Source organism: Hyla sarda, chromosome 5 (assembly GCF_029499605.1).
Source record: "Hyla sarda isolate aHylSar1 chromosome 5, aHylSar1.hap1, whole genome shotgun sequence".
NCBI classification, from domain to species: domain Eukaryota; kingdom Metazoa; phylum Chordata; class Amphibia; order Anura; family Hylidae; genus Hyla; species Hyla sarda.
Window position 1 is genome coordinate 103684910 of NC_079193.1, and position 22712 is coordinate 103707621.

Here is a 22712-nt window from a genome sequence, read left to right on the forward strand (position 1 = left end):
TATCACGAGACAAATTTGTGTCCACAAATGTAAATTGGAGTCCAGAATACTTAAATGTACCAAATTGGGATTTCAATTTAACTCAACTGCACAAATTGCTCAATGATTCTAATGAAGTGAAAAAATTGATTACACAATTGAATAGGAGTGTGAATATGCACATGCTCAGTACTACTGTGGTGGCAGGAAAACTGGTAAAGGTGGGTTCTGCTATAGCAGATGCCACCTCCCATCATTGGTGGGATGTGCTTATGGGATGGTCGCCTTCTGCGACTCAAGCCCTGAACTTCTTTATCCATCCTCTTCTAGTGGTGATGTGCATAGTGGCAATTTTATCTGTATGGAATTGTTATATGGCCTACAGAATATGCTGTAAAAAGCAAAAGGTTGTTATGGTTTCATATGTGAATAAGAGTCATTAAGGACCGATTGTAATACGATTCTGACAAGTCTGTGTGAGTGTCTGATTTAGCATAGCTAGAATCATGATGAATTGTATAAAGAATAGTAATGGCTCTTGTTCTTGTTTGAAACTGTATAAAAATAAGGGTTACTTAAGTTCAGAATAACGAGTTCCATATCTTATCTGCACATGAGGAGGATGGATGGTGATTGGTTTAACAGTACTGTTCACACGCCACCCCTTCTGGTAAACAACTACTGAGCATGTGTGATATGTCACACTTAAATAACATGTTGTGTACAAGGCGCATAACCGTAAGCGCGCGCAAACAAGACTTAACCCTAACTAGTAGCACACGTAATCACAACGTGAATGTGCAGTGGGTACGTGAACCAATTATTGAGCATATACGGGACTGCGCAAGGCGGGGTAAATCAGGGACAAAAACTCTGGAAACTCCCCGAATCATTGGGATTTTCCAGCCACAGCGGAGTGATGATACAATATCCGGTAAATGTATTGATTCTTACTTCCATGATTCATTGTTTATATTTCTTTATGTTTAGATTTTAGCAAATAGGTAAATAAAATATGTCTTATGCTTAGAAGTGTGCCTGTTTTGTATAACAGTGAGTGTTTTGAGGCGTTTCAAAGTAGTTAGCAAGACACCCCCTAAAATTTATAACGCACACGATATCCCTTAAAATTCATGACAATACACAGTCATCCAGAAATGTATTATAATACACACCATGCCTCCCAAAATTCATTATAATGCAAATCACACCTCCCAAAATCTATTATAATACACATAGTGCTCCATAAAATGAATTATAATACACAACGTGCCCCCTGAAATACATTATAACACACACCATGCCACCTAAAATTTATTGTAATACACACCATGCCCCCTGAAATTCAGAACACCAGAGGGACAACCAGATATGACAGCTGTAGCTCTACAAAAGCGGATAAGTGTGCAGGCTTTTGTTGTTTTAAAGCACTGGAAGGCCACGGGTTACCTATTGTATTTTCTTGGCAAACACTTTTATGTCCAGTTTCACACTAACCTCATACAGATGCATTTCTATGTCCATAATAGGTCCACAAGTGAGACCTAAACAAGGGTGTAATTATACAAACAGACAGCATCATAGAGATCTATCATATATAGGGATCTATAATGCTGTTACTTCAGGACATAAGGCTGGGACTTTTCACTATAAAATAACTATAGAAATGGACATTAATACGTTTGCGTGAAATTTGATAACTTGAAGTAACTACATGCATCAATGCATTTCAATGGTAAGATAACACAAAGTTTAATACGATATCACTGTAAATTCCGCTCTTCATCCCTAGACCACCAAAGTTCATGACATTGATCCATCCACCTACTTGGACCACCATGGGAGTTTATTAGTATAAAAGATTTTCTGTCTTCAGTCTAAACCAGGGGTGCGTTATCTATGTTAAAAAATTATTTAAAAATCAAAATTACAAACCTTGAAGCTGCTCCTTGACCTTTCTTTTCAGAACTTTTTTCAGCTTTTTTGCCTTTCTCATCCTGATCCGGCATTATAAAATAACTCAGTTCAGGGAACTGAATTTTCTATTCCTGAAACAAAAATGATTTATTTCAGTCATGAAGATTATGCAAAATGATTAATAAAAGATGCCTGAGCCCATTCAATGCCTATACATTTCATTCAAACTGTTCTGTCAGTTTGCCTCTCTGTAACAAAAAACTACAAACTGTAATTTTAGCATTGACAGTGTGAGAGATTGGTTGCTATGGACATCGTGAGGATGCTCTGACAGAGTATTAAATATCATGCAGCAAACCTCAATCAGTCTATGTCTGAAGATGGCAGATGTACATCTGCAGTCATCTTACACATCTTTAGACTTCCTAATGAGAAAGTACTCATTTGCACTCAAGTTCCAGAAGGAAAAATATGACATTACTTCACAGCATTGAGACAGGGGTATCTTAGAGCATTCATGTTTCATTTTCCTCAAAGGTGGAATATCAATTTAAATTTACAGAAACTATGGCAGATTTTGCAGATGTTTCACACTTAGGAGAAGTGTAATGTATCACAAGCTTGTCACATGACCTTAGTCTAAGTTTATTCTTCTGCTGTTTATACCTTTAGATATGGTAATGAGATGTCTGCTGAAAAGGGATAGGCATTGTGTACACAGTATAGCCATGCTGAGATCCTGAGCAACTATTTATTTAAGGTGGAATTGTTTATTTAAATGGGAAATAAAATATGTTTATGTAAGGCGGTCCAGTAAAAGCTTATGGACATTGTTGGTCAGTGAGTAACTTCTATAGGGTCCGCTCAGCTTGGAACAAAAGGGTCAATGTGAACAGTTGAGAACTCCAGTAATGAGAGTCAAAGACCGCTCTTGCCATGGAGTTAAGAGATACCAGATAGTTATCATGTTTTTAATATGTGGAAGATGCAGCTCTGAAACATGTTGTATATAATACAGGTGGAAGCTCCAATCTCTACTTAAAGAAAATATGTAAGCCGTTTTGGGCTATTAAAACTGCTGACAACCAATCAAGACACCAGAGTGAAGAGTGACAGCTCCCAGTGAGGGCTCTTGCAGTCTTCTGATTCAAGATGAGAGGAGTGGCTGTGAAGACTCTTAATGCAGAGAATTATCTTGGCCATGCGAGCTGCATGACTGAGATCCAAAGTCTGATTCCACTACTTTTCCCGGTGTGCATCAGCAGTTTTGATTCCCTTTTAAGAGAATCTGACAGCTGGTTCACCCTCACTAAACCCAATGAACTGGGTAATAGTGCGATGAAGGGTCACTTACTCAATTTGGTGGCTTCTGTGCTCATCATCCTCTATTGCGCTCCAGCCGGGGTTGGATGATGAGCAATCTGCTCCTTGCTACACCTGACTTCCAGACTCTCGGAGCAGAGGGCTCATCATCCCCTCCCACTACCCAGGCTCTTACGTCAAGGAAGGGGGCAGTGTAACTTTTATTAATATGGAGCATGTCTCCTGCATTAAAGGGATATTTCTGTGTTTGCTAAAAAAAAAAAAACTATATGCTGCTGTGGGGGGGGGGGGGGGGGTATAGGAAAAAAAGGCATACTTGCTAAGCTACAATCCCCAGCAACTCCCATTTACTTCTTCCAGCAGAGACACCACTGCAGCAAGTGATTGGCTGAGAAGGCAGGTCCCGTACCAAGCTCTCATCTCAGAAGCAGAAATTAGAGAGAAGATCGGGGGACTGGGCAGACGTGAACCAGGGCAGTGGGGGACTAGCAGAGGACTGGGGCTAGATAAGAATTACTTTTTTCTAGTTTCATACGGCCCTAGCAGCACATTTTAAAAAATTTTTTTTTTTCAAAAAAATGCTGGAATACACCAATGGCACCAAGCCAGGGAGTGAAGTGCATTTTTACAGCATTATTGGTAATTTAAAGGATAATAATGCTTAAAGGAAAACATTTAAAAAAGTTATAATTTACAGAACTCAAAGATAGCAAACAGAATGTCTCCAGCTTTTAACTTATTAATATGGTTCAACTTAAAGGGAATGCTTAATCAGAAAATGACCTATAGTTTAAATCAAGTTTTTATGTTAAATGTATTTTTTTGAGAATTTGTTGTGATATTTTTTTCTAATTTTTCATTTTACTATATAGAAATATATATATTACAAAATAAGCTTGCAGTCTTCATTCTGGCCACTAGTCCTAAAACTAAGATGAGATGTATTGTTCTTCTGTTCTGTACAGATTACATTCCGGAGGGGGGGCCTTGTCATCACCACATACAGGATTACAATGAAAGGTGACCTGTAGATAGATCCATACGGCTTGCTGTAAAGAATTTCTCTGAAGGTTGTTAAAAACAGCTCAGGCAAGATGACTTCCCTTATAATAATGTACTAAAGATGAAAAACTTATGCTCAGAAAATTATAACAGATAAAAAAAATGAAATCGTGTTTCAATATTTGTCTCCAACCAGTAAAAATAAAAATAAAAATCTAGGCAATGCACTCACTTTTAACCCCTTAAGGACCCAGCCAATTTTCACTGTAGGAACCGGACATTTTTTGAACATCTGACCACTGTCACTTTAAGCATTAGTAACTCTGGAATGCTTTTACCTTTCATTCTGATTCCGAGATAGTTTTTTCGTGACATATTCTACTTTACGTTAGTGGTAAAATTTTGTCGATACTTGCATCGTTTTTTGGTGAAAAATTCAAAAAATTTGATGAAAAATTTAGCATTTTTTTTTAACTTTGAAGCTCTCTGCTTATAAGGAAAATTAATATTCCAAATAAATTATATATTGATTCACATATACAACATGTCTACTTTATGATTGCATCATAACGTTGACATGTTTTTACTTTTGGAAGACATCAAAGGGCTTCAAAGTTCAGCAGCAATTTTCCAATTTTTCACTAAATTTTCAAAATCAAAATTTTTCAGGGACCAGTTCTGTTTTGAAGTGGATTTGAAGGGCTTTAATATTAGAAATGCCCCACAAATGACCCCATTATAAAAACTGCACCCCCCAAAGTATTCGAAATGACATTCAAAAGGTTTGTTAACCCTTTAGGTGTTTCACAGGAATAGCAGCAAATTGAGGGAGAAAATTCAAAATCTTCATTTTTTACACTGGCATGTTCTTGTAGACCCAGTTTTTGAATTTTTACAAGGGGTAAAAGGAGAGAAATCTTCCTAAAATGTGTAGCCCAATTTCTCTCGAGTAAGGAAATACCTCATAGGTGTATGTCAAGTGTACGGCGGGCGCAGTAGAGGGCTCAGAAGGGAAGGAGCGACAATGGGATTTTGGAGAGTGAGTTTTTCTGAAATGGTTTTTGTGGGGCATGTCGCATTTAGGAAGCCCCTATGGTGCCAGAACAGCAAAAAAAAAAAAAAAACACATGGCATACTATTTTGGAAACTACACCCCTCAAGGCACGTAACAAGGGGTCCAGTGAGCCTTAACACCCCACAGGTGTTTGACGACTTTTTGTTAAAGTTGGATGTGTAAATGATTTATTTATTTTTTTCCACTAAAATGCTAGTTTTCCCCAAAATTTTACATTTTTACAAGGGATAATAGGACAAAATGCCCCCCAAAATTTGTAACCCCATCTCTTCTGAGTATGGAAATACCCCAAGTGTGGACATCAAGTGCTCTGCTGGCGCACTACAATGCTCAGAAGAGAAGGAGTCACATTTGGCTTTTGAAAAGCGAATTTAGCTGAAATGGTTTTTGGAGGGCATGTCGCATTTAGGAAGCCCCTATGGTGCCAGAACAGCAAAAAAAAAAAAAAAACACATGGCATACTATTTTAGAAACTACACCCCTCAAGGAACACATCAAGGGGTACAGTGAGCCTTAAAACCTCACAGGTGTTTGACGACTTTATGCTAAAGTCGGATGTGTAAATGAAAAAAAAAATGTTTCACTAAAATGCTGGTTTTCCCCCACATTTTATATTTTTACAAGGGGTAATAGGAGAAAATGACCCCCAAAATTTGTAACCCCATTTCTTCTGAGTATGGAAATACCCAATGTGTGGACATCAAGTGATCTGCTGGTGCACTACAATGCTCAGAAGAGAAGGAGCACCATTGAGCTTTTGAAGACAGAATTTGGTTGGAAAGCGTTTACAAAGCCCCCTGTGGTGCCAGAACAGTGGACCCCCCCCCCACGTGACCCCATTTTGGAAACTAAACCCCCCACAGAATTTAATAAGGGGTGCAGTGAGTATTTACATCCCACTGGCGTTTGACAGATCTTTGGAACAGTGGGCTGTGCAAATGAAAAATTACATTTTTCATTTTCACGGACCACTGTTCCAAAAATCTGTCAGATACCTGTGGGGCGTAAATGCTCACTGTACCTCTTATTACTGTTACGCCGAGCGTTCCGGGTCCCTGTTCCTCCCCGGAGCGCTCGCGGCGTTCTCCTCTATGCAGCACCCCGGTCGGGCCCGCTGACCGGGAGCGCTGCACTGACATTCATGATGGGGATGCGATTCGCATAGCGGGACGCGCCCGCTCGCGAATCGCATCCCAAGCCACTTACCCGTCCCGGTCCCCGGCTATCATGTTCTGCCGCGCGCGGCTCCGCTCTCTAGGGCGCGGGCGCGCCAGCTCTCTGAGATTTAAAGGGCCAGTGCACCAATGATTGGTGCCTGGCCCAATCAGCCTAATTAGCTTCCACCTGCTCCCTGTCCATATAACCTCACTTCCCCTGCATTTCCTTGCCGGATCTTGTTGCCTTAGTGCCTAGAGAAAGCTTCTACTGTGTTTACCATTACTGTGTTCCTGACCTCATGCTATTACTATTGACTACGAACCTTGCCGCCTGCCCCGACCTTCTGCTACGTCTGACCTTGCTTCTGCCTAGTCCTTCTGTCCTACGCCTTCTCAGCAGTCAGCGAGGTTGAGCCGTTGCCGGTGGATACGACCTGGTTGCTACCGCCGCAGCAAGACCATCCCGCTTTGCGGCGGGCTCTGGTGAAAACCAGTAGCAACCCTAGAACCGGTCCACCGACACGGTCCACGCCAATCCCTCGCAGACACAGAGGATCCACATCCAGCTAGCCGAATCATAACAGTAGATCCGGCCATGGATCCCGCTGACGTGCCGCTGCCAAGTATCGCTGACATATCCACGGTGGTCGCCCAGCAAACCCGACAGATCGTCCAACAAGCTCACCAGCTGTCGCACATGACCACCATGTTACAGCAACTTCAGTCGCAGCTACAGCAGCTGCAACAGCAGCTATCATCTCCTCTGCCAGCTCCTGCACCTCCTCCGCAGCGAGTGGCAACTCCTAACCTCCGCTTGTCCCTGCCGGACAAATTTGATGGGGACTCTAGACTCTGCCGTGGTTTCCTGTCACAATGTTCCCTACATTTGGAGATGTTGTCGGACCAATTTCCTACAGAACGGTCGAAGGTGGCTTTCGTGGTTAGTCTCCTGTCTGGGAAGGCTTTGTCATGGGCCACACCGCTCTGGGACTGCGATGATCCTGTCACCGCCACTGTACAGTCCTTCTTCTCTGAGGTTCGCAGTGTCTTCGAGGACACTTGTTAAACCTGGTCCAGGGTAGTTCTTCTGTAGGCGAATACGCCATCCAATTTCGTCCCCTCGCCTCTAAATTATCCTGGAACAACGAGGCTCTCTGCGCGACCTTTAAAAAAGGCCTATCCAGTAATATCAAAGATGTGCTGGCCGCACGAGAAATTCCTGCCAACCTGCATGAACTTATCTATTTGGCCACCCGCATTGACATGCGTTTTTCTGAAAGACACCAAGAACTCTGCCAGGAAAAAGACCTTAATCCCTGGGCACCTCTCTCACGCTATCCTTTGCAATCTACCCCTGTGCCTCCCGCCGAGGAGGCTATGCAAGTGGATCGGTCTCGCCTGACTCTTGAAGAGAGGTCTCGCCGTAGGGATAAAAATCTATGTCTGTACTGCGCTAGTACCGAACATTTCTTGGTGTATTGCCCTATTCGTCCTCCACGTCTGGAAAATGCACGCACCCAGCTCACGTGGGTGTGGCGTCTCTTGGTACGAAGTCTGCTTCTCCATGTCTCACTGTGCCCGTGCGGATTTCTCCTTCTGCCAACTCCTCCTTCTCAGCCGTGGCCGTCTTGGACTCTGGTTCTTCTGGAAATTTTATTCTGGCCTCTTTGCTTGATAGGTACTGCATCCCGGTGACCCGTCTCGTCAAGCCGCTCTACATTTCTTCGATCAACGGAGTGAAGTTGCACTGCACTGTGCGTTACCGCACAGAGCCCCTGCTTATGAACATTGGACTGCATCACGAGAAAATAGAATTTTTGGTCCTGCCCAACTGCACCTCTGAAGTCCTCCTCGGTCTGCCATGGCTCCAGCATCATTCTCCCACCCTTGACTGGACCACCGGGGAGATCAAGAATTGGGGTCCTGCTTGCCGCAAGGAATGCCTCACGTCTGCTCCCAGCCCCGTCTGTCGGGCCTCTGTGTTTCCTCCTGTGCCTGGTCTCCCCAAGGCCTATCAGGACTGTGCCGTGCCTCCTCATAGCCCCCGTCCTGGTGACACTCTACCCTGTGACATGCTTCTCCCTCTGCCCCACCTCCCCATTCCTTCTGAACTCTCTGCCGCTAGTGTAGCTACCCAGGACTTCTTTTTCCAGAAGGAGACTCAAGGGACAAGGGACAAGAAGGGGGGGAGACCTAAGGGGGGGTACTGTTACGCCGAGCGCTCCGGGTCCCTGCTCCTCCCCGGAGCGCTCGCGGCGTTCTCCTCTATGCAGCGCCCCGGTCGGGCCCGCTGACCGGGAGCGCTGCACTGACATTCATGATGAGGATGCGATTCGCATAGCGGGATGCGCCCGCTCGCGAATCGCATCCCAAGCCACTTACCCGTCCCGGTCCCCGGCTATCATGTTCTAGCGCGCGTGGCTCCGCTCTCTAGGGCGCGCGCGCGCCAGCTCTCTGAGATTTAAAGGGCCAGTGCACCAATGATTGGTGCCTGGCCCAATCAGCCTAATTAGCTTCCACCTGCTCCCTGTCCATATAACCTCACTTCCCCTGCACTTCCTTGCCGGATCTTGTTGCCTTAGTGCCTAGAGAAAGCTTCTACTGTGTTTACCATTACTGTGTTCCTGACCTCCTACTATTACTATTGACTACGAACCTTGCCGCCTGCCCCGATCTTCTGCTACGTCTGACCTTGCTTCTGCCTAGTCCTTCTGTCCTACGCTTCTCAGCAGTCAGCGAGGTTGAGCCGTTGCCGGTGGATACGACCTGGTTGCTACCACCGCAGCAAGACCATCCCGCTTTGCGGCGGGCTCTGGTGAAAACCAGTAGCAACCCTAGAACCGGTCCACCGACACGGTCCACGCCAATCCCTCGCAGACACAGAGGATCCACATCCAGCTAGCCGAATCATAACAATTACATTACGTGAGGGGTGTAGTTTCCAAAATTGGGTCATATGTGGTCCATTGTTCTGGCTCTATGGGGGCTTTGTAAACACACGTAGCCTTCAATTCCGGACAAATTTTATCTTCAAAATCCCAATGGCACTCCTTCTCTTCTGAGCATTGTAGTTCGCCCGCCAAGCACTTTACATCCACATATGGGGTATGTTCTTACTCAGAAAAAATGGGGTTACAAATTTTGGGGGGCTTTTTTCCTATGTTTCCTTGTGAAAATGAAAAATTTTGGGTAACACCAGCATTTTTGTGAAATTTTATTTTATTTTTTTCATTTTTCCATCCAACTTTAATGAAAATTTGTCAATTACCTGTGGGGTGTAAAGGCTCACTATACCCCTTGTTACTTTCCGTGAGGGGTGTAGTTTCCAAAATGGGGTCACATGTGGGTATTTATTTTTTTGCGTTTATGTCAGAAGCGCTGTAAAATCAGCCACCCCTGTGCAAATCACCAATTTAGGCCTCAAATGTACATAGTGCGCTCTCACTCTTGAGCCTTGTTATGCGCCCACAGAGCATTTTACGCCCACATATGGGATATTTCCGTACTCAGGAGAAATTGCGTTACAAATTATTTTTTTTTTTTTTCCTTTTAACACTTGTGAAAATAAAAAGTAAAGGACAACACCAGCATGTTAGTGTAAAATTTTAAATTTTTTTACACTGACAGGCTGGTGTAGCCCCCAACTTTTCCTTTTCATAAGGGGTAAAAGGAGAAAAAGCCCCCCAAAATTTGTAATGCAATTTCTCCCGATTACGGAGATACCCCATATGTGGCCCTAAACTGTTTCCTTGAAATACGACAGTGCTCTGAAGTGAGAGAGCGCCATGCGCATTTGAGGACTAAATTAGGGATTGCATAGGGGTGTACATAGGGGTATTCTACGCCAGTGATGTTGTTATAAATGTTATAAAAGTCCCCTAGAGGGACTAAAAAGGGGTTAAAAACTGTTTTAATTGATACAAATTACTACCCTAAAAAACTTCAAATTACCCTGTCTTTCCCATTTTTTTATAAAAAAAATTGTAATACACTGCAAAAAATGAGCCCTTGAAAAGCTCAGTAGGAGGAAAATTTAAAAAAAAGTACTAGAGGTTAGAACATCACACAGCACAGATTTATTTTTTATTAAAAATATTTTAAATTACGGTATTCAAATTTGGAACCATACTGATCCCCAGAATAAATTTACCATGTCAGTTTTACTTAATGGTAAGCTCCCCAAATTATTGCCCCACAACATTGCGCACTTCAATTTATTTATTGAGTTGGTACTTTCTCTAGAAATCGATGTAGATTGTTTCCTAGCAAAATCCTTGTATTATAGCAGGGTGCCTGCTACTGTCATCCAGGCACCCCATGTGTGATGCTAAAAACTGTGTTATTTCTTTCTTACTTTGTCATTCATTAAAATAGAATTCAATGAAAATATATAGCAGTGTTAAATATAGCTGTGCCTATATAACTAAATTGTATCATCCTTGGACAAATATAAAAGAAGATTTTAAAAAAGTGTGCACACAATGATCTGTATGCAGCGGTTTTATTTTTGACAATCTAATCTCAGAGGGTGTCACACTGCCTCTTGTAAACTGCCATCACATCTCATCCTGATTTCACACCACGCATCCTACTTTACACATTGCATCTGTGCTCTATTTTTACACATTTCATTTGAGACATGACATCAGTCCATACTGTATATATATCACATTCCCCTGCATAATACAATGGAAGTCACATTACAGACAGGTGTTAGATCAGATTCCAACACAGGTTCGTATTCCTGGCGCAGCATACCTTGGATATCCTGTAGACATAGGCAAAGCACAGAAATGGACACATCAGAGTGTCACGCCTCATTCTGTATAACATGCAGAGAAGAATTTCTCCATCATCCGGGGGGTGTAATCTCCTGCCGCGTGCTAATCCCTTATTAGTTGCAATCACATTTTCATGTATTTAAAGCAGTGCCTGGGTGTTGTATTGTGTAAGTAATTGCACTGGATTATTGGTGACAGAACACATTACAATACTTTTAATCCTTTGACATGTTTTATGGGCAATCATCTGGTCCGATATTTTCCAATACAGTGCATTTGGAAAGTTTTAAAAACCCTTTCATTTTTTTCATATTTTGTTATGTTGCAGACTTGAGGTAAAATAAAAATCAGTTTTTGTCCATGATTCTGCACTCAATACCCCATAATGACAAAGTGAAAAAAGAATGGTAGAAATCTTTGTCAATTTATTAAAAAGGGAAAACTAAATATTGCAGTAACATAAGTATGTACTCCACGATTTGGGAGGTTTCTTCAATTCTTCTCTGCATTTCCTCTTAAAGGGGTTATCCACCATAAGGTGATTTTAGTATGTACCTGGCAGGCAGTAATCGACATGCTTAGGAAGGATCTGCACTTGTCTTGGGGCTAAATGGCTATGTTGTGAGATTACACTGTGGCTAGTTGTTTGTGAACTGGTATTTCCTGTTTGACTTTTCTTTTTTTGACTAAAAATCTAACAACTCCATCTTCCTCCCTCCCACACATCAGCCACCCCACCCACTGAAACATAAATGAGCTGCATCCATTCAAATCAGTGTGGTTTTCAATAAGGGTGCCTACAGATGTTGCATTAGTTACAGATTGATCTCGCTCCATCCATTGAAGCAGACAGGCTCCCTCTCATCAGCTGACTAGTGAGTCAGGTCTGAGCCGCATTGCAAGCTGGGAAAAATCTGAGACAATAGTCATTTTGTATGCTGGTAAAAATAAATATTGGAGTGAAAATCACAGAAGAATTGTGAGAAAACCGTCACACACAGGTACATACACTATATTATGAACTACACTAACTTTACAGCCCTTGTAGCATAGACAAATAAAAAAAAATCCTGGAATACCACTTTAAGCTCTGTCGGGATAGATGGGGACTGTCGGTGGAAGCCATTTCCAGGTCTCTCCAGAGATATTCAATTGGGTTCAAGTCAGGGACTTGGCTGGGCCACTCAAAAACATTCACAAAGTTTTCCGAAGGCCACTCCAGTGTTGTCTTGGCTGTACTTGGGGTCATGGCCTTGCTGGAAGGTAAATTTTCAGCCTAGTCTGAGGTCCAGAGCACTTTAGATTTCATTTCATTAAAGGAGATGTCAGGTACGGACTATTCTTATTCCATCCTGCTCGGGCTGCAAAAAAAGAGTAAACAAACTTTCATTTACCTTCCTACGTTCCCCCGGAGCTCAGCTGCAGCTGATCGGTCAGCCAGGCTGCCTGCTTCCTACTTCCTTTAGCCCAGGACGTCACACGGCACTTCAGCCTATCACCGGCCGCAGCGACGTCCCGCCTCGGCCAGTGATAGGCTGAAGCGTCGTGTGACGTCTCGGGCTAAAGGAAGTAGGAAGCAGGCAGCCTGGCTGACCGATCACCTGTAGCAGAGCTCCGGGTGAACCTAGGAAGGTAAGTGAAAGTTTTTTTTCCCTTTTTTTTTGCAGCCCGGGCCGGATGGAATAGGAATAGTCCGTACCGGACATCTTCTTTAAAGGGAACCTATCATTTGTTTATACCCTTTACACCTGGTGGCAACATGTTATAAAGTTTCTTACCAGGTCCTGATGTCTTCCAGCCAGTCCTCTATAGTGTAGAATTTTTTTTTAAACTGTCCCGCACCAAATGCCAATGCCCCATAAGTAGTCATCGGGGCATGCAGCATACTGAGGTAGTCACAGCACTCTGGGCTCTAATCATGCCTAATCACGTGTAAATACAGTGGGGCAAAAAAGTATTTAGTCAGCCACCAATTGTGCAAGTTCTCCCACTTAAAAAGATGAGAGAGGCCTGTAATTTTCATCATAGGTATACCTCAGCTATGAGAGAATGAAAAATAATGAGAACAAAAATCCATTAAATCACAATGTCTGATTTCTAAAGAATTTATTTGCAAATTATGGTGGAAAATAAGTATTTGGTCACCTACAAACAAGCAAGATTTCTGCCTTTCACAGACCTGTAACTTCTTCTTTAAGAGTCTCATCTGTCCTCCGTTACCTGTATTAATGGCACCTGTTTGAACTTGTTATGAGTATAAAAGACACCTGTCCACAACCTCAAACAGTCACATTCCAAACTCCACTATGGCCAAGACCAAAGAGCTGTCGATGGACACCAGAAACAAAATTTTAGACCTGCACCAGGCTGGGAAGACTGAATCAACAATAGGCAAACAGCTTGGTGTGAAGAAATCAACTGTGGGAGCAATTATTAGAAAATGGAAGACATACAAGACCACTGATAATCTCTCCACACAAGATCTCACCCCGTGGTGTTAAAATGATCACAAGAACGGTAAGCAAAGATCCCAGAACCAAACAGGGGGACCTAGTGAATTACCTGCAGAGAGCAAGGAACTCAAGTCATGCAGTGCTAGACGTGTCCCCCTGCTTAAGCCAGTACATGTCCGGGCCTGTCTGAAATTTGCTAGAGAGCATTTGGATGATCCAGAAGAGTACTGGCAGAATGTCATATGGTATACAAGATGTGGTAATTAGTGAGAGGTCCACACTGCCTCAAATATAAACCCCACAGACAGAATTAATCAAAAAGAATATTGGGATTGTCGCTAAAAAAGACAATTTATTTCATATTATGAAAAACCACCAGAGAGAAGAAGTGCTTCCCAACCCAGTGTGTAAGCAACAAAAATGCTGACAGACAGCCGAGGAGTGACATCCAAAAAATATTTCTGTCATGAGTCACAAGTCCTCAATACATGTACAAAACGTGTATGCACTCCTGTGAGATACACGTGTGGTATACAGTAATATTTTCCCCAAATTCTGTTCATACAGTCTATAGATACAAAAGAGCATATATATATACATATCTCACATACTCACAATCTACGCCGAGCAGCTCGCCGACTTCACCACGAGCCAAACCAGCACGCCGGGAGCATCTCCCGTCCTCCTGCCACTGCAGGAGCGCTTTTGCTAATACCACTCGGCGTAGATTGTGAGTATACACCGGAGCGGTTATTCTGATCTGTAAGTTACAATATAAATGCTATATCACCCCGCTATTTTCGTTCCAGGGCTACACTCCACACTTATGTTTTGTGAGTATAACCTTCCATTACTATGAGAGAAAAATAGCCTCTGGAGGGGTAAGAATATTTACTATCTTACTTTATTCCCTTTTGTTGCAGGGGCTTTGGCCTGTGTAGAATATCTATACATAACTGCATTGGGCTATTGTGTCTATCTACAAGAACTTTACACTTTGACCAGTATACTATGTGATATAGGTTCCCCTGAGGACGTCCATGCATAGTATTTAGCATGTAGGACAGAAACCAGTTGGGAACGCATGTGTATATATATGCTCTTTTGTATCTATAGACTGTATGAAGAGAATTTGTGGAAAATATTCCTGTATATTACACGTTGTGTATGCACCCGTATATCCATCAGGAGTGCATACACATTTTGTACATGTATTGAGGACTTGTGACTCATGACAGAAATATTTTTTGCAAGTCACTCCTCGGCTGTCTGTCATCATTTTTGTTGCTTACACACTGTGTTGGGAAGCACTTCTTCTCTCTGGTGGTTTTTAATAATATGAAATAAATTGTCTTTTTTAGCGACACTCCTAGTATTCTTTTTGAAAATGTCATATGGTCAGATGAAACTAAAGTAGAACTTTTTGGTAAAAACTCAACTTGTCGTGTTTGGAGGAGAAAGAATGCCGAGTTGCATCCAAAGAACATAATACCTACTGTGAAGCATGGGGGTGGAAACATCATGCTTTGGGGCTGTTTTTCTGCTAAAGGACCAGGACGACTGATCCGTGTAAAGGAAAGAATGAATGGGGCCATGTATGATGAGATTTTGATTGAAAACCTCCTTCTGTCAGCAAGGGCATTGAAGATGAAACCTGGCTGGGTCTTTCAGCATAACAATGATCCGACAATGTGATTTTTTTCTCATTATGTCTCTCATAGTTGAGGTATACCTATGATGAAAATTACAGGCCTTATCTTTTTAAGTGGGAGAACTTGTACAATTGTTGGCTGACTAAATACTTTTTTGCCCCACTGAAAAAGCCTGAGCACAACCCGATGTCACTGCTCTTCTCCCTCTGCTCACTGAAGTCTTGCACATGCCCAGAAGCAGCGCTATTCCCTGGACTCAAAGCTGCTTTTGGGCCTGCGAGAGTTCAGTGAATCGCACATGAGTAGGCCTTATTAGAGCACGGATCGCTATGACTTCCTCAGGATGATCCTAACTTTTGTACACTATACAGGACTGGCTAGAGGACATCGGGACTAGGGATCGACCGATTATCGGTTTGGCCGATATTATCGGCCGATATTCACGATTTTCTAAGTTATCAGTATCGGCAATTACCATGCCGATAATCAAGGCGCTTTAAATCAATGAACTACAGCAGCTTTTGCGGGGCCATAGACCGTCGCCCGCTTTTCTCCCCCTGTCTGTCCTGGGGTCCTGAGTCCAACCACCGCCGCTGCCCGAATGCCTCCCCTCTGGCCAGAGACCGCCGCTGCCCCATTGCCTCCCGCATCCCCAGTTTTATAATTACCTGTTCCCTGGGTTCGTGCTACTTCTGGCTCTGGCGGCGTCCTGAGCTGTAAATGTGCTACTAACAGTGACGTCGCAATGAGGACGTCACTCGTCATTGCGCAGCGCACAGCAACAGCGCAGGACGCCGCAGGAGCCAGAAGTAGCGCGGACCCCGGGAACAGGTAATTAGAATTATATCCCCAGGCCGGTGAGTCTGGGCAGCAGAGTGCAGGGCCGGGGCAGGGCTGTGGAGGGGCGGCTGGGGCTGAACTCACTCAGCAGCTTCTCCATCTCCATTGTGCAAAGCGGTGGGGTTGGGCTCAGGACCCCAGGACAGACAGGGGGAGAGAAGCGGGTGGTGGCGGCAGGGGTCTCTGGCCCCGCAAAACCCTCTGCAGTTCATTGATTGAAATCGCCCGGGGGGGGATTGAAATGCACGGAATATCGGTATAAGTTATTGGCTATCGGCCTGAAAGTTCACAGGTTATCAGTATCGGGTCAAAAAAATCAATATCGATTGATCCCTAATCGGGACCTAGTAGAAAACATTATTTTACCCTATATATAACATTTTGCCACCGGATATACAGCTTTATTGAGCTTTCCCGCAACCCTGACCAGCCTCCCTGTCCCAGCCAGAGAAAAAAAAAAACACAGCCTGCCACCACCATGCATTCATGAAAGGATGGTAGTGAGCAGGTCATGAGTAGTGCCAGAAGAGATTTGCTATGGGGATTTGCTCCTACTCTGGACAGTTCCTGAAATGGACAGAGGCGTCAGCAGAGAGCACTGTAGTCAGACAGAAAAGAACCATACAACTTTCTCTGTAGTATACAGCAGCTGAAAAGTACTGAAAGGATTAAGATTTTTTAATAGAAGTGGAAAACATTTTTTTTTTTTTTTATCAACTGGTGGCAGAAAGTTAAACAAATTTGTAAATTAAACTAAAAAAGTAGCCAACCCCTCTAGGCTAGCATCAGTTGTCTGATACAGTGATGTAATGGTAAAAATGACTGGATCGTGCTTCAATTATAATATGAAAGTGCAAATTTATTACACAATATAAAATACATATAAAATATAAACAATAACTCCTCGAAACACAAGGGCCCTTGTGCCGAGGAAAATTACAATATAAAACTTATAAAACTTATACACACACCAATAGCTAGCATTGAGAATTTTTTGAGAATTTTTTAACAATGCAATAGTACTTTAAATCCGGCCTCCGATATTTCAAATGGGTTAAATGTCCCTTAAAAGGTATGGATTCCAATTATACGTAAGGTAAAGTCCCATATAGGATATAGATTCCAAATTTTAAACGTAGAATAGGTAAATTATAGTTACCAGTCTGCAATACATCCCGATAGAAAGTCACCTTGAGTTGAAAATGTGGAGTCCGCACGGTTAGGTGGTACCAGACGCTGGCATGCGTCCTCGCGGCGGTCTGCCTGCCACAGACCAGCTGTAATAATAACCGCTTGCTGATGTTTCGCTGCAGATGGTAACCACACGATGAAGCAGGTGCGGACTTCTAGGTAACTAGATGGTGGGTGACGTCACAGGCGCTTGGGCAATGCTGCCTGGAAGATGATTCCAGGAATGGTGTACTGCTTAGCAGAACTGGATCGGAGTTCGCCTTTGAATAGTCAGGTAGCGGTGATGTATAATATTCTTATCACCGCTACCTGGCTATTCAAAGGCGAACTCCGATCCAGTTCTGCTAAGCAGTACACCATTCCCGGAATCGTCTTCCAGGCAGCATTGCCCAAGCGCCTGTGACGTCACCCACCATCCAGTTACCTAGAAGTCCGCATCTGCTTCATCGTGTGGTTACCATCTGCAGCGAAACATCAGCAAGCGGTTATTATTACAGCTGGTCTGTGGCAGGCAGACCGCCGCGAGGACGCATGCCAGCGTCTGGTACCACCTGACCGTGCGGACTCCACATTTTCAACTCAAGGTGACTTTCTATCGGGATGTATTGCAGACTGGTAACTATAATTTACCTATTCTACGTTTAAAATTTGGAATCTATATCCTATATGGGACTTTACCTTACGTATAATTGGAATCCATACCTTTTAAGGGACATTTAACCCTTTTGAAATATCGGAGGCCGGATTTAAAGTACTATTGCATTGTTAAAAAATTCTCAATGCTAGCTATTGGTGTGTGTATAAGTTTTATAAGTTTTATATTGTAATTTTCCTCGGCACAAGGGCCCTTGTGTTTCGAGGAGTTATTGTTTATTTTTTATATGTATTTTATATTGTGTAATAAATTTGCACTTTCATATTATAATTGAAGCACGATCCAGTCATTTTTACCATTACATCATTGTATCAGGCAACTGATGCTAGCCTAGAGGGATTGGCTACTTTTTTAGTTTTGTTTCCCTTATCACAACACCAGGTGTAGGTGTACAGCCCTCTTACCTCGGCTAGTTAATTGTGAGCTGCACATCCCCAGTTTTTTTTACAAATTTGTAAATTACTTCTGTTAAAAAATCTTCCAGTACTTATCAGCTGCTGTATAATACAGAGGAAGTTCTTTTCTTTTTGAATTTCTTTTCTGTCAGTCCACGGTGCTCTCTGTGGACACCTCTGTCCATGTCAGGAACTGTCCAGCAGGATAGGTTTGCTATGGGGAATTGTTCCTGCTCTGGACAGTTTCTGACATGGACAAAGGTTTCAGCAGAGTACCATGGACAGACAGAAAAGAAATTCAAAAAGAAATGAACTTCCTCTGTGGTGGGAGTGTAGAGAAATGTGAGGCCCCCATTTTAATTTAATTTGTTTAAATTAAAATTCTAACACTTTACTTCTACTTCTCATTATGCAATACATTTTTTTAGATTTATTTTTGAACAAGTCCACATGATAAAGTGAGAATAAAGTGGTTTGAAAACATCTTTTTTTAAATTATGCAAAAGGATCATTTTGGCTTTCATTTTCCAGCCTTGGACCTTGATCCAGATAGGATATTACAATGTTCCAAATGCAAAATACTAGCAGCTGACTTTTGCCATGGTATTTGGACCTGTAGCTCCTCTCAGGCCTTTTGTTCTTTGGTGCTTGACTATACTGCTAGGCACTGGGGAGTGAGTCTACCTCTGACACCATTACCTCTACTTTTTATTGATGTGTTTTTTTGAGGCTCTAGCTCCTACCAACAGCTCTGACCATAGATCAAATCATTGGTGATCTTAAGTTATTCTTTGGGGTAGACAGGCGTGACATTGAGCCCCAGAAAGAATGTTTTGCTGTACGTTTTTTCCTTAGAGGAAGACTTTCTTGGTGGCCCACTATTCGCTTGCTCATCTGCAGGATTTAATCTATCCATTCCAGCACAAGACATGGTATATGTGGGCGACCCTTAGGGGGTCTTTGGGACCATTGCAACTGAGGACATAATATGGGGTTTTCCTTTTCCTACTATTCTACCTTTCTCTTTCTTATGTTTCTTTATCTTTGTGTTTCTGGTTTTCCAGTTTCTATTTAATTGAGTCCTTGAAATTGAGCTATGGCCTTGTTGTTCTTATCTCTGTGTTTGATAATGCATAAAGTGTTACTATGTGTTTACACTGGTTCCTTATACTTTATATTGTGGTGCTGTGCCACCCAGATTTACTTTCATAAAAACTATAAAACTGCTGATTCGGCAAAATAAACCAAGTGGAGAAATGGAAGGGAACTACCTACTAGGGTGGAACCTACCTAATAGGGGAACTGTCTATCTACTAGAGTGACCTACCTACCTACCCAATACAATACACAGCATGTTCTAGGTATGGTGGTGTGTTTCAGGAATTTTTCTGTATGTTTTTCTCTGGAAAAAAAAAAAGTTAAAAATGTTTGTCTAAAAAACATTTAGCATGTTTTCCATGCAAAAAATACAAAAGTGCCCAAAAAAATGTGAAGGAGGTTTTCGATTCTGAAAAGTAAATAAAAAAATGCTAAACTACCTCCTCAATAACTTTGTGGTGACCCAACTTGGGGGCAATATTTGCTTGTCAACATGTGACCAGAAAGCAGTGAGTTCCAACAGAACAACAGTGGCAGTAACTATTGAATATTTTTTATTTATCATTAGGGTACACTGACATGTTAAAAAAAAAAAAAAGGAATCCCTCCCAAGAAAAGCCCTGTGTGTTTGTTATTTTTTTTTTCCTTCGGTTTTTCTCTTACATGCATTTTAGTGGCATTCTTATTTTGTGTTATTGTTATTTAGGCTGGGTTCACAGACAATATTTTGGTTAGTATTTTGCTCATTATAATGAATAGACTATAATGGAAAGATTTGCACCTTTTGGACCTACTTCTGATTTTGGTTTAAAGGGGTTATCCAGGAATCAAAAAACAGAGATAATTTCTTTAAAAGACCACTCCCTGTCTGTCTCCAGGTTGGGTGTGGTTCTGCAGCTCAGTTTTCAATGGATAAAAAAAAAAACAAGCCACTTAAATGACACGAGTTAAACGTACAGTAAGCGTACAGTATTTAGAAATTCTACTTTATTACGATATACTAGCAACTAGCATCTGACTGCAGGGTAAGAAATTTCTTATAACAGCACCTCATTTCTCCTCAGGTTGTATGTGGTATTACAACTCAGTTTCATTCACTTCAATGGAACTGAGCTACAAAAAAAAAAAATCAGCTTTGTTTTTGTAATCCTGGATAACCCCTTTAACCCCATAAGGACCCGTGCTATAAATGTACAGAACTGCAGCGAGTAACTGCACAGTGCCGCAAATTTAAAGGCGTGGCTATGAAGAGAGTGTAGGAGCAGCGCTCGCTATATAGCACATGAGTTCCGGCTGCTATCACCAATAATGTTGGATATTGGTGATCCTGCTGATGACCACCATTAACCTCTCAGATGCCGTGATGAATGCTAAACACAGCATCTGAAGTATCTGCGGGGCTCGGGGGGATTTATTAGACCATCCACAGTGCAATCTTGGGTGAATGATGATTTAAGATGGCCACCGGAGCGTTTCTTACTTGCCTCCAGCTGTCATCACAGAGTGTTGTCCTCTGGTCTGTCTTCCAGCAGACCAAAGAAGTAGATCACTGATAATGCTGATCGGTGCTATGCATATGCATAGCACTGAATGGTAAATGCAATCAAAAAATAAATAAATAAATAGTCCCCTGTGAAGAATAAAAAAGTGCAAAAGTTCTATGAAACTAAATTAATCTGTATGAGAAATCAAATGATTCCTTCTAAAAGTCCCCTAAGGGGACTAAAAGTGTAAAAAATAAAAAATAAAATAGTTTAAAAACACACACATTTACCTGTTCCTTTCCTTTAAATCCCCCCCCCCTTTCCCAAATTCCATGTAAAAAAAAATGTATAAACATAATAAATATAAACATATGTGGTATCGCTGTGTGTGTAAATGTCCGAACTATACAAATATTAGTTCATTTAACTGCACGGTCAATGGCGTATAATTAAAAAGTCCAAAATAGCGTATTTTTGGTCACTTTTATACTATTAAAAAAAAGGAATAAAAAGCGATCAAAAAGTCTGATCAAAACAAATATGGTACCAATGAAAACTTCAGATCACGGCGCAAAAAAAGAGCACTCAAACCACCCCGTACGCGGAAAAATATATAAAGTATAGGGGTGAGAAGAGGACAATTTTAAATGTATAAATTTTCACGCATGTATTCATGATTTTTTCAAAAGTACGACAATATCAAACCTAGGGTATCATTTTAATCTTATGGACCTACAGAATAAAGATAAAGGGCCTCATTTACTACGCTGAAACCGTTTTGGTCTGGTTACTTTGGCGCAGAGTGCCTGCGACATGTCTGCGCCAGTGTGCGCCTGGAAAATCCGACAAACCCAACATTGCACTGTGAAAAGCCGAAAAGGGGCGTGGTATGTCACAAAGGGGAGTGGTCAGACCAACAAGGGGAGTGGTTTCGCAGCTAGACCGATTTACTATTGAATTCACAGAAAATCCTGTGGATAAATAGCTGGAAATATCCACCTAGAAAAAGCTGGTCAGAAAATGTTCCCGACTTTTCCCAATAGTAAATAGAGAGGAATCCTGCAAGTCTGAAATAACTTTTCTCACTAGTAAAAACCCAAAGTGTCATTTTTACCGAAAAAATTTACTGCGTAGAAACAGAAGCCCCCAAAATTTACAGAATGGTGTTTTTCTTCATTTTTGTTGCACAATGATTTTTTTTCCTGTTTTGCCGTAGATTTTTGGGTAAAATGACTGATGTCATTACAAAGTAGAATTGGTGGCGCAAAAAATAAGCCCTCATATGGATTTTTAGGTGCAAAATTGAAAGGTTTTGATTTTTAAAAGGTAAGGAGGAAAAAATGAAAGTGCAAAAACAGAAAAACGCTTTGTCCTTAAGGGATTAAAGAAGATATCCAGCGGTAATTAACTTATCCCCTATCCGCGGGGCCCTGACTCTGCTCTGTTAGATCGCATTTAATACCCAGCACAAATACACCTCCTCTATTCATCTCTATGGGAGAGGCGGAGACACACAAACACTGTGGGGGTGATTTATCAAAACCTGTGCAAAGGAATATTTACCCAGTTGCCCATAGCAACCAATCAGATTACTTCTTTCATTTTGCAGAGGCCTTGTTAAAAATGAAGGAAGCAAGGGGGGGGGGTCCCAGGGGGGGGGGGGGTCCCAGCAGTCGGACCCCCCACGATCAAACACTTATGCCCTATCCT

The 22712-nt window shown here is 42.1% G+C and overlaps 1 protein-coding gene across 7 annotated transcripts in view; it reads right to left on the reverse strand.

The window, feature by feature from the left end:
• The window catches only part of NEK10 (NIMA related kinase 10), a 332382-nt gene that overhangs the window by 306201 nt on the left and 3469 nt on the right, over positions 1-22712 (reverse strand). For all 7 annotated transcript variants that reach the window (XM_056520053.1, XM_056520060.1, XM_056520055.1 and 4 more), the window contains exon 2: positions 1915-2027. In XM_056520053.1, coding sequence (XP_056376028.1) covers positions 1915-1988 — 74 coding nt within the window. In that variant the 5' untranslated portion in view covers positions 1989-2027. The remainder of the gene's footprint in view (positions 1-1914; positions 2028-22712) is intronic.